The sequence below is a fragment of the Amaranthus tricolor genome, chromosome 13 (genome assembly GCF_026212465.1).
Source record: "Amaranthus tricolor cultivar Red isolate AtriRed21 chromosome 13, ASM2621246v1, whole genome shotgun sequence".
Classification (NCBI taxonomy): domain Eukaryota; kingdom Viridiplantae; phylum Streptophyta; class Magnoliopsida; order Caryophyllales; family Amaranthaceae; genus Amaranthus; species Amaranthus tricolor.
Window position 1 is genome coordinate 887,427 of NC_080059.1, and position 13,547 is coordinate 900,973.

Consider the following 13,547-nt stretch of genomic DNA (forward strand, 5'->3'; position numbering starts at 1 on the left):
AAGTGCTACAATCCGGGAATATGAAAAGAGATGGGAAGGGATCGTCAGTACGTGGTCGGTTAGGAACCGAAGGGTCGTTCGGTATTTGACTGGAACATGGATTCCACTTAGAGAGAAATTTGTGCGTGCGTGGACGAATGATGGTTTACACTTTGGTAACCATACTACCAGCAGAGTGGAAAGCCAACACTCGTCTTTTAAGTATTACCTTGGAAGCGGTAATAGCTCATTCGATACCCTTTTCAAAAGGGCGCATGCACAGATCACAAATCAACAAGCTAAAATCCGACAATCGCTACAGGAATCCATGACTTCTGTACCAAGAATGCTACGACAGTATTTCATTAGACCTCTATATCGCCACGTGTCTCTCTATGCCTTGGAGCAGATCCAGAATGAGTTTAACCGCATGTTAGAACTGGGTGATTTTGCATTGAACAAATGCGGTTGTGTACTTCTAAAAACCCATGGATTGCCGTGTGCATGTTATTTACAAATAAAAATTGGATCACATGGTGCTTTGTACTTGGATGACATTCATGAATTCTGGAGTACTTTGAGGTACACAGAGGTAGGAGACGAACCCAATGAAGAAGTACGAAACGCGAACGCCAATGACAAAGAGTACTTTCAATCTCTGGTCGATGAAGTCCTTAAATCTGATCCCGCTTTTGTTCGCCGAATGGCTGAGGTACTTGAATATGAATTACACCCAGATGGTGCGGATATACCTGAGCCTTACGCTAGTCCACCGAGAAAGGGAAGACCAAGCACTAGTAAAACCATGAGAAGGAGAAAAAGTTCATTTGAATATAGCCGATCATCTTCTCGTGGTCGAGGGTCTAGATCTTCTTCCCGCGGGAGATCAAGTGGCAGATCTAGTGGCCGAGAGACGCAATCTTCAGTAGGAATTAAGTTCAGTTTCAACTTATCCGGTAATTGAATTAATTTTTAGTTTTTTTCATTAATTATTTGTTATTGTGGTTATATTAACTTAATTTACATTTATTGTAGATGATCCAGGAGGTCGTGATTTCTCACAGTTTCCATGGCCTGATTACATCCCATTCATGCTTCCTCCTTATTTGTTCGACTGGATTGATGTGTTAGGTGATGGTAACTGTGGATTTAGAGCAATTGCCGTCACAGAGCTGGGAGGCGAGGAAGCATGGCCTATTTTAAGACGTGCTATGAGTATGGAAATGCAAATGAACAGAGCGCAATACCTAACTTTGTATCTATCTCATGAGTCACTAGACGAGTCAATATTCAGAGTAGGTTCACACACCGATGGACCTGCTCCTTTCATGCACTGGTTCGATGCACCGATGGCTTTCTACTCTGCAGCAACGTTTCTTAACATTGCCATTGCTTTTTATGGTTCTGCTAACGGTGATTCATTAAACAACTGTTTGATTCTTCCTTTAAGAAAATCACAGGCCGCGAGAAGTGTAAATAAACTAATACATATACTTTGGGTTAATCGAAATCATTTTGTTCAACTTTTTATGAACGACGATTCATCCCCTCTGCCGCCGATCCACCCACGTTGGAAACAAGCAGCTGACAATTTCGCGAAAGATCTTGACACAAATTTCACTACGAGGATTATGCTGTGGAATAATCTACGCGGGGCACCCCCACCAACAAATAACACCGCTGACGATGCTGTAAATTTAGATACTCCATAGAATTTATACACGACATTCATTAAAAGTTGTATATAATCCATAATTATACTACAGTGTGTGCTGTTAACAATTTATTTATTTCTTTGATTAATAGGAGGAATTTATAATGCTGGTAGACAAATATACATGTATTTGTGTGATGTGGGTTAGTGTGTATATTTATGTAAATTAAATGCAATCATTGACGAAATTAAATGCAATAAATAATGTAAAATAGTTTCAGTACAGACTATTCAGGGCCTTGCCCTTGATCAGTTTGCCATTGATCATATAATTCTCTACAATCATTAAGGTATATTTCTAACGCATGTCGTTGACGGGAGTTCAAATCCGCAAGCCGCGTAGGTAGTCTTGCCACTGGAGAGAATCGACTGGCCCATTCTTTCGCGAACTGAAAACACAACAGTACAATGTGCGTTATTAAATCATTAAATAAAAGAAACTTGAAAAAAAATTTATAATAAAACTCACGTAATCACATCTGCTCTGACCAGGACCAGGACCGGAAGCCAGCAATTCGTCTCGGGATATGTACGGGTGCGAGCAAACTCTGAACCATTCAACGTAATTAGGTTCAGTCTCTGAAGGAACAGTAGCCCGTCGAAGTCCCTGCTCAACAAGGCGGCCACTGTAGGGGAACCTACTCCACGCCTCCACAAATGCAGCAGCAGAAGAAGGAAAGGTCACGGAGTAGGTTCCGTGTGCCGGTCGAAGAGCCTTGGCTGGTCTCATAGGAGCTGGAGGAATAGACTGCACGAACCCAATCTGTCGCAATGCCCGCTCCGGCAAATACACCTCCACAACATCAAAGCAGGTGATACCCCCGATGACTGTGGTGCGTGGGTGCTCATGCAGCAACGCAGTAGCTCCACAATTGTAGGGAGTCCATTCAACCTGCTTACAGACCAAGTTAAAAAACAAATTTCCTACAGATAAAAAACAACATGCATGACAAAATGTAATGTAAAATACCTGAGTCTCTGTCATTGAGTCCAGAACCTTGCGGAATGATATCAACCTGTCCAGCTCACGACCTACTTTCTTTGGCATCCACATCTCCGCCCTAGTCGTGTTTGGCACATCATCTCGGCGAGGATGAGGGCGGAAAGCGGGGAAGTACTCATAGATCCATGTCTGGAGCAATGTGAGGCATCCAGCAATGGTCTTGCAACCAGCCCTAGATGCCATTCCGAGCTGCCTGTACAAGAACGCCAAAGTCACCGCACCCCAAGCCACGTCCTGTTCATCGTCGTTGACGACAACTATCGGGTGAGGTCGCATGCCAGTCCTGGTCTTATCCGCCAACAAGGTAGAGCCGATGACAGCCATGTAGTACGCTGTGGTCTGGGTATCCAAGGCATGCGACCTATGACACAGCCGCATCAGTTCAGCAACGCTTATGCATCCGCTGGTGAATGAACCTTTACGTCGAAGCTCAGACAGAGGCTCGCCGACCAGATTGGTGATACCAACCTCCCACTCCGCCTCCGAAGGCTCAACCGGCAGAGAACCATCAATAGAAATGCCCAATATGCGTTGCACGTCGTGCAACATAATCGTCATCTCTCCCCAGGGCATGTGAAAGGTGTTCGTATCCGGCTGCCACCTCTGGACGAACGCCGATATCAAAGCAGAGTCGATGTGCTGGTGCATAATGACCGGTAGTCGACCGAGGGAAGTGGAAGGTAGAAAATCGACTAGCTCAACGGACAAATCCCTCAATCCGATGATGGACTCCACCGGTCTCTTCCTAATACGGCACTCCAGAATCGGAGGCGTACGCTCGGAGCCGTCATAAATAAGTTTAGCTATGTGCCCGCCATAGCTAGGGATCAGTCGCGTATCTGTTGGCCCCCCGGGCTGGGGTGATGTCACTAACCAGTCTGTGTTAGTGGACTGTGAGGGCCTGCCCCGTGGCGGCTCATTATCGACAAAACTTCCTCCTGCACGCTCAGATGCGGCGGAAGAACTAGGGCCGCCACGGGCAAATCTGCCTTCGGGGCCACGAACTATAGTCCAGTCCAATGGGGCAGGCTCAGGACCTTGGAACTGAACATCATCAGCATCATTATCATCATCACTATAAACCCCCCCAACTACTCTGGAGGCTATCAGCCTGGTCATCAAAATGAGTACGCACTTGGTTCAGCGTACTCGACCTTTGGGCCTCACTGTGTCTGGCCGCCTCTTCCTGCCTAGCCCTCCTAGCAGAACCCGTGACCCCTCTCTCATGCGGGTCCCCTCTGAGTAAGGTAGGCCTAGAACTATTACCTCTCAACAATTGCCTAAAAAAACCCTTTCCTTTTCCTTGATTACCAGCCATTTTCTACAATTTTTTACGGTTTCATTCAATATTATAAATAATAATATTTCTAAATACATAATAATCATAAATAAAATATGGAAAAAAATATCAAAAAAAAAACAAAAAATTATTAACATTTAATTAAAAAAAATATATACAAAACATAAACATATATTTAATAATAAATAAAAATAACAATAACAATAATAATAATAAAATTAATAATAACAACATTAACATATATTTAATAATACAAAATTAACAATCACAATAATAATAATAATATTAATAATAATAACATTAACATATATTTAATATTAACAAAAATAACAATACAATAATAATAATAATTAAATTAATAATAATAAAATTAATAAAATACATACGGAAAAAATAAAAAAAAAAAAAATTATAGGAGTCGCCCAGATCTGGGCGGCTCGACCCCGGTTCAGTCGCCTAAAATTAGTCGACTGAACCGGGGTCCAGTCGCCCAGATCTGGGCGACTCCTATAATTTTTTTTTTATTTTTTTTTTTCGTGATTAAATTTAATTACAAATAACTTACCTCGATTGATAAATTCCGGATTGAACTTAATTTTTGCTCCCAAATTTTGCTTTTGTATGTTGGTTTTTAGTTGTAGTGAGAGTATTTTTAGTGTGATTGTGGTTTATATAGAAAATTTTATCTTTAATGGCATAATTGTAATTTTTTCAAAAACCAAGGGCAATATGGTAATTTACTAGGTGGGGGGGTGGCGAAAAAATGAAAAGGGTGGCGAATTATAAGGATTGGGTATTTCAATCCCCCAACTGCTGACTCATCACTTTCTCATAAAGCAAGTAGCAGTATTTATTAATTAATTATTTTCAAATGGTCAATAATAAATTAACACCATGTTTGAAGCGTATAGGAGTAATTCCCTTTAATTAATATAAATTCAAGCAAAGTTAATTAATCATACAAAAAGACTGGTATATTATTAGTTTTTTTAGAAAGATTTTGAATTCAATTTTCACCTAATTCTAATTTTTTCTATGTTTATATCTGACTCTAATCATTTTTATGCCTATATTAACATGTGATGAAAAAATAATGACTGACCAATTTTTTTGGAAGAAAAAAAAAACATTTAAGCACATGAGCTTAATTTATGTCAAGGATATCTTAAGTACCCAAGTTGTCCACTAAAAAAAAAAATTACCCAAATTGATGGCTAAAACCTCTAACATGTATTATTACATATTTACACGGTCCATCATATACACTTTTTTTTGGAAGTGATGTACAATTAATCTAATTATTAAGGGCGCATTTGGTATTACTCGTTTTTTTTTATGTTTTTTTATTTTAAAATCATATTATAAGTCTCCTATGATAAATAAAAAAATAGTCAAATTATTATGTACATGATGATTTTGAAAACTAACAATTAAAAAGTGAAAGTAATTTTTTTGAAGGGATTTTGGTTTTTGATGTTTTTAAAAAATTTTAAACTAAAAACAAAAATAATAACGAATGAGCCTTAAATTAATGATTAATTTAATTACTAACTTTAATGATGAAAAGATGTAAATAAATTTTGGGCAATAGCTAATGAACATCAAGAGTTTTCTTAACAGTTAGAATAATATATTTAAGATTTTAAATTTTTCTATATTAAATAATATTATAAATAAATACTAGTATAATTGAAATTTTTTAATATATTTTAGTTTATTATATAGATTTAATTTTATTTTATAAACGAATGTCGCAAGGCGTCAGATAGCAAGATTTAAAATTTTATATTGTTTAAACCAAACGCTTATTATATTAATCATGGCTATAACTCATCTGCCCTTTAAGACAGACAAAAAGCAAGGTATTTAATAGTCAAAATTTAACTTATTTTATAACTGAAAGTTTGGTCGTTGATTTAAACAAATAATATTATTGGACACAAGTAACAAGGAAACAAATAATAAGTATAGACCATTTGGTAGATTACCTCTTTCTTTTTCTTTTTAATTTTTTTTTGTCCCTTTTTATTTTATTTTGTAGGTGGGTGACTGGGTCTACTTATTTTTATTTATAGGTCTTTTATCTTTTCCGTGTAACTATGTCTACGTACCTTTTTCGAGTCGGGGGCTCATTTGGCCGCGCTCTCCTTTAAGGGTATGAGTTGCTGCCGCCCTTTCCTCCCAGACCATGTCCATAGTTTTTTTTTTCTATGAGCGGGAAATAATGGGTTAGATGATAATGATGACCATTTCATCATGAGACGAGTTTATACAATTAACTTATTTTTACAGTTAATTACTTTAAAATTAGTAAGTAATTATTTTAGGTTATAATTTATAAATAATGGATTTAAGATGATAAAAAATAATCAGTTAAAATTACACACTTTAAAATTTTAAATAATTATTTTAAATAATTACTTTTATTGCAAAAGTTATCACTTTAAATTGTATGTTTATTTTAAACTGTAAGTTAACTTTATTATTGTAACTGTATATTAGGTCAATTTTCAAGGATTTGTGAATAAAAAATGTAATTAAAAAATCAACTATAGTGTGGCCAACAACGTAATAAAAGGAAAGACTACATCTAAAAAACACTAAAATAATAGGAAATTGGAGGCCAACTAGCCATTGCAAGCATCCAAATTCCAAAGCCTCGTTAGAGTATACAACTTTGGACTTCACCTTTCCCTCATCCTTTGATTTAATATACTTGGTTGTCTGACAAGGCCATAAAAGTTAATATAATAGTAGAAAATTATAAATTTAAATTTTATCTAGTTTTAATTTTAAATAAGTTTGTGTTGCATGCTAGAATATATAATAATATGATATGTTTTGGAATTTCAACTAAAAGATTAAATTTATATTTAAAACTCTCATACGTGTTATATATTCTATTATATTTTATTAATTTAATGTTATTTTTTTAAAATTTTAAATAATTACATAAAACATTAATTATTTCTAATTTTCATGTTAGATTCTCTTAAAAAACTAAAAACTTTGATAATAAAGAGATTTTGTTGATCTTTATATACAAGTATACAACCCTTTGAGTTGTAAATATTATTATTCATAATTAAATATCATAAAGCAAATTAAATTACATTCATATGAGTCTTCTAAATATTATTATTAGTAAAAAAAATACACAATTTTATAAAATTATTTCTGTAAACGTTAGATAGTAACTAAAATTAATCCCTATTTCTAATCTTCAAAATGAATTAAACTCAGCTCAAATTAAATAGTGTTACAAGAGATTTAAATCGTAGCTCATTTTTGTTTGACGAGTTAAATATTGTTGTTGTGCATTTTATTTAATTTTATTTTTTGGAAGTGGTTGTTGTGCTACAAGCAATTCAATTTAATTGGCCAAACAACTCTAATAAACTTAGATGCTATCTTTGACTATTATCTACTCCATGGTCTTGGTCATAGTAGTATTTATCTCATCAATATTATTTCTATAATAACATTATTCGGCTAAAGAAGGATTGATAAATTTTAAAATATTAATTTAATTTACCCTACTTAGTATAGTGTGATCTGACTCAATTTTATATTTTTATTTACATATGTTTAATATGTGTTTAATTCATAATAAGTTATACTAATCTATATGTAAATATTTCACAAGAATAATTCTTTTTAGTTGATATACAAATTTCAACCTCATCAGACAAGTATTTTTTATTTTCAAAAATAAATTATTCTTAAATACTAAGATTCAAGCCAATTGTAATTTAATTAAATTTCTAAACATAACTACTCTTACTTTTAATTTCAATTTCAAGCCACTCTAGTTCATCACTCTCTATAACTTGGATACGAATATTACAATATCATACAATGATAACCTATATACAACAATTTTGTTATATAAGTTTTTTTCTTTTTAAATGATTTTGTTACATAAGTTAGGTCCAAGACTTTGGAGAAACTTTGCATATTTTTTTTAGAGAGTTTAGTAAGGATCAAATTCATAATCTTACACAAAAAATAATATTTATTCCAATTAAAATAAGACACAATTTTCAAAGCACCACAATAAAAATCTCATGTGCATGCCCTAAGCTTAAAACTTAAAAGTGCGCTTGCCTAGCTACTTTTGCCATAAACTTATCCTCCATCTTGATTAGGGATGGTCATGGTGGGTCTTGCCATAAATATTTTCTGGATCTAGATCCGACTCGGATCCTATGGGTCTCAAAAAATAAGACCCAGACCCTTAAAAAAAGACGAGTCCGAGACAGATCCAACATGATCTTGGACCCATAACCATCCCTAATCTTGATACTTATACATTGTGACATTTGCAAACATTCCATTGATTACTCTAATATTTCTATAATTAAATGACTCCTACCTTGACAAGCTTTGAAGGGTAGGGATATACGAAACCATATTCTTATTAGTGATTATTTTCAATTAACACTGTTTTGATAGCAAATATCACCAACAATTTAAAAAAATAAAATAAATATTATTTACTAAGTCATTTTATCATAGTGTGGGTAATATAAGATTTTTTTGATTAATTTGAAAGTAAAAAATATTAGAAATAATAATGCAAATAAGTATACTACAATGTACAAGCTTATATTTTGTGTATGACAAAGGACTCCTTGCTTGATGAACATCAATTGGACAAAATTTGAGGATTGTTTTGCAACCCTTAAGTCATATGGAATTTCTGATAATTAATTGAAGGCGATTGCTAAAATTTCTTTTATGATACTACCCCTACAAAAGTACTTAGATTATAATATACAAATTTATAATGAGAAATAATTAATCACATTAAGTACCCGGTACAAAGTGAGTAATCTAGCTAAATAACTATGTGTTTAATTAGGAATTTGATAAAATCAGAAACAATATGAAGAGTTAATTAAATACTTTATACGATTAAGTAATGGAGAAAAATATACAAGAATTCAGAATTTCTAAGTATGTAAGTGTGTTTTAATCCTCGTGTATATATTTATAAACTTTATTCTTGATTTCATTCCTAATAACTGACGAAAAGATCAGTTAAAAGTGAAACAACAACGCAAACAAACGTGTTTGTACGAGTACAACTTGTTTTGGTCATGTTTTGCTTCATTTCGTTCTTACTTTTATGTTTTGACAACTTAAAACATTAAATTTTAATACTTATTTTATCCCATTATATTATTAAAATTACAATGAATATTCTAACATGCTCTAAATGATTGCAACAATTGATCACCAATATTGCTCTAATAAACTATCATACAAAATATTCATAAATTATTCTTGGTCAAACAAGCAAAATTATCATATACTTATAGAAGTAGTACTTTATAAGTTTATATGCTATGAAATGATCCATTATTTTTTTTTTAAATCAAGAAAAAAAAATACATTTCAAAAGATAAAATAATAATAATAATAATAATAATAATAATAATAATCCTTGATTAGAGGGCTCATATGTGATTATAAATTATATTTAATTCTTAAAAAAAACTAAGCTTTCCACATAAGTAAAAACAGTATAGGTGCAAGACCTAGAATAAGTTTTTGCAAGATCTCTCACCTTATCACTCTTCACATCATATGATTTTATTCCCTTCCTATCCACCACAAAGAACAACTCTCCGTTATTGTTGAAATGCAAGAGATCATCCAAAACAAGCTTAAACGAGTAACATTTACTCCATGAACCCGGTACACCATACTCTTTCATCACCCATATGTCGTTTCGATAATTCGAATAAGCACAAAATATCGCAAGTGATCCTCTCAAAATGGTTGGAAACTTTTTTTTAGGCTCATCGCCATCTTTCATACCACTAGGCAGCTCAAAATATTTGAAAACTTCGTTTTCAACATCAAAAGATACTATGTATGAATCTTTTTCCTTATACCATAAATCATCCTCTACGATATTTGGTCCGAAATTAATCCAATGTATCGCGCCGTCGTATAAAACTTGCTTCCCAACACTCCAATAAGGAGGACCAACTCCAAGGATACTACACCAAGAATTGCTACTTAATGTATAAACATGTACTACACCAGGAACTGTAGCACGATAACGCTGACCAAAATTATACTTAACCTCGGCACTAGGATAAACAATAACAATAATCTTATAATCTTTTAGACAAGAATTAGAATAAAACCCTAAACCAAGTTCAAAATAAGTTGCATCATTCATAGTATCAACCATAGAATTAAAATTAGGGACACATAAATACCTTTTTATGGATGGATTCCACAAACTAATACCAGTAAAACCCCTATAATTTCTCTTCTTAACCAAAATTAACCCATTAACATAACTCAAATCATAAGTTCCATCAAGAGCAACCAAAAAATCAAGTTCCATTACCTTTCTAAACGTATCACCTCGACGTACCATAATTTGGTCCCTAGGCATATACCACATACTCTTAGGACCAGAAATGACCAACAAATGATTTCCTTTATAATTGTTCTTATAATTCTTTAGATGGGCATAAACAAACTCTAGACCATCAATTAAAGACCTCCATGTCTTACAAACACTTCTATACTTGAGAAGATCTCGAACAGGAAGCCTTACGAGTATTTCATCAAAAAGTATTTCTTGAGGTAATCCACCATCTTCGGATTTCCCCCTTTTCCTCGATGATCCATCTATAATCTTAGTTATCGAGTTAAAATCGCTCAATTTACTAAAAAGACGTTTTTTATCAGTCTTATCGAAATTAAACTTAGTACAAAAATATAACGCTAGGGAGTACAACCATGCATCACTATGTAACGCTACCATGGCCAACCAATCTTGTTTGGACATGGTATCACGTACAAAATTGATGCCTAATCTTGGTTCGGGTAGGTCCGATGGTGGAGGTAAGTTGACTTCCCATTGTTGATTAGGGAACCCATATAAACATAAATTTGGTTGATTAGGATCACATAATTGGTAGAGTTCTTCAAAATCTTTGGTTAAAGCTTTGATTATTCCTAATCTTCTAGCTTTAAAATCATTGATAACATCTTCAACATTTCTTGGATTATTCATGATCTTTGAAAGAATAAGCAAAGACTTTTTTTGTTTTGGAATGAAGGATGATGAGAGAATGAAAGATTTTTACAAGCGGGATATACTGAATATGATGATCTGATCAGAAGGGTAGAAGGTTTGGATTTATGGGGAATCAAAAGAAGCAAAGGGAATGGAAGTGATCAGACTAGTGGAATGTAACTATGGCAAATCTTGGATTAAAGAGGTAAGTAATGATTTTTGATTGGGAAAGTAAAATGTCAAAAATAGACGTCATATTTGACTATGTTCATTTAGAATTATACTCGATCTCATTCATTTTAAGTGTCTTTTTTATTTTATACACTCTGTCTAATACAATTGTTTAATCTTTAATATACTTAATTATGTATAATTAAAAATAATAAAAAGTTGATATAAATAAATTTTACATTAAAACTAATTAAATAAGATTTTACATGACTATATTTTAACTTATAAATTAAAAATAAAATATAATTTAAGAGTAATAAATGAATAATGTCCCAAAAGTAGATAAGTCACCTAAGATGAATACGATGGAGTATTTTTTTGATATAAGTTATTTTTTTTTATTTAGAGATTAAGTTGTTTACTTAGTCGTTGATAATGGAGGATAATGTATGGTGGTGAATTAATGGTTACTTCTAGTAGGTATCTAATTGGGAATTAAAATACCACTTTGGCGGCATTAGTCGTTGACGTAATATAAACTCCTTCAAAAGCAAGAAATAATATTATGGTTAATATATATATATATATATATATATATATATATATATATATATATATATATATATATATATACACGACTCTTAGGGTTTTATATAAAAATTAAGAAGTTCTTTATATTTTTAATAATTTTAATTTTTTAAGAAAATTTAATTTAAAAATTATGTAACATTTTTTATTTTTTATATTATTAAGTATAATTAAATTTTTATGTTTTCAAAGTAAAAATAATATTAAATTAAAAAAATAAAATATAAGATTACTTCTCATATACAGCCCTAAGGGCTGTGTATATCTTTTTTCTAATAGGGTAATAATACTTCTTATGTTCTGAATTACATGTTATATTAGTCTTATGGGTAGTATTTATTTTTCAAGTTTATTTTATATAATACGAGTTTACGAATAATATGTAAGAAAAATATAGTCAAGTGAGATCTTATTTAAATCGTCTAATTAATCGTATATTTTTATAATATTAATTTTTTATAATTTTTAGCCATACCTAGTTTACGATATAAATAATCAAAATTATGCATTAAATTGCATAAAAAATAAAACTAGTATAATAAAACGGCAAAATATATAATTATATATAATGTATGTGATTTTGAGAATTATATATTGATTTAGTGGTTGATTTTTTATTTTTTTTTATTTTTGTGATTCTTATTGCGGAAGATTAATACTCATTCATTTTTGTGATTTTTATTGCGGAAGATTAATACTCCTTCATTTTTGTGATTTTTATTGCGGAAGATTAATAATCCCTTCTATTTATAGAGAATGAGATATTTTTTATTGAGTCAATTCATTAAAAATGTCTCATTTCTATTTTTGTCATTTTTTTCACCTTTTTCCCTTACTACAACAATAATAACACATAAATATCAATACCTTTATGAAAAATGTTTTCCATTTTTTTTAATTTTAATGCAAAACTCAAATATTTCATTCTCTATTAATAAGAGAGAGTATTTCATCCTCTCGCCTATAATGTAAAAGATCTTACATCTCCTAAGACATAAACTCTGATCTCACATCTCCCAAGACCTAAGTTAAAGAAGACGCGTTTTTTCAATGAATGTAAATTTATTACTAATTCTGTTGCAAATATTATGATTATTAATAATATTTATTTTATTTTATATATTACTGCTAATATGTAAAAAATGTAGTTAAATAGGATTTTATTTGAATCTTGTAATCTCATATTTTTATATTATTAATTTTTATAAATTTTAGTTAAACATGATTTAATATATAAATAATCAAAATAGCACATTAAATTATATGAAAAGTCAATTATAGCAAGTACTATAATGACAATTCAATTAAAAGTCAAGTTTATAATGGAGGTATCATGATATGTTATTGAGTTAAATGCAACATAAGCTCTTTTTATACCTGATGCTGAATATTTCATTTTAAATGAGTGGTGTTTGAGTTTCGAGTCAGTAACCTCTTATCATACTGACTTCTGATACTATGTCAAAAAATCTACTCAACTAAACACTTAAATTTATAATTAAAGGCCCATAATATATTATATACTCTGAGCGGTGTTTGTCTAACCTATGCCATAATACATAGGTTAAGATAAATAATTATCTCATTTAAGCAACTTTATTTAAGAGTCTTATGTTAATTATACTCTTAGACATAGTGATAGTTTAATTATACTAATCAATGTAAATAAGAAAAAAAAATATTTAGGGTAATCTTTTTAAATTACTTTAACTTTTATTCTCATTCATACATTTTGATTCATCTC

The 13,547-nt window shown here is 31.6% G+C and overlaps 3 protein-coding genes across 3 annotated transcripts; 1 reads left to right on the forward strand and 2 right to left on the reverse strand.

Annotated features, from left to right (window-relative positions):
• Positions 1-307: 307 nt before the first annotated feature.
• On the forward strand, positions 308-1,873 carry LOC130798205 (uncharacterized). The gene is made up of 2 exons (XM_057661095.1): positions 308-935; positions 1,015-1,873. The coding sequence occupies exons 1-2, from the start codon at positions 308-310 to the stop codon at positions 1,689-1,691; spliced, it is 1,305 nt and encodes a 434-aa protein (XP_057517078.1). The 3' UTR covers positions 1,692-1,873.
• Positions 1,740-6,192, reverse strand: LOC130798206 (protein MAINTENANCE OF MERISTEMS-like). The gene is made up of 5 exons (XM_057661096.1): positions 6,108-6,192; positions 3,629-3,733; positions 2,664-2,776; positions 2,163-2,585; positions 1,740-2,082 (listed from the first exon to the last, which is right to left on the reverse strand). Exons 1-5 carry the CDS (start codon positions 6,190-6,192, stop codon positions 1,921-1,923), a joined length of 888 nt encoding a protein of 295 aa, XP_057517079.1. The 3' UTR covers positions 1,740-1,920.
• Positions 6,193-8,866: 2,674 nt separating this feature from the next.
• LOC130797943 (F-box protein CPR1-like) lies at positions 8,867-11,233 on the reverse strand. Its single transcript, XM_057660742.1, has one exon. The coding sequence runs from the start codon at positions 11,039-11,041 to the stop codon at positions 9,482-9,484; it is 1,560 nt and encodes a 519-aa protein (XP_057516725.1). The 5' UTR covers positions 11,042-11,233; the 3' UTR covers positions 8,867-9,481.
• Between the last annotated feature and the right edge of the window lie 2,314 nt (positions 11,234-13,547).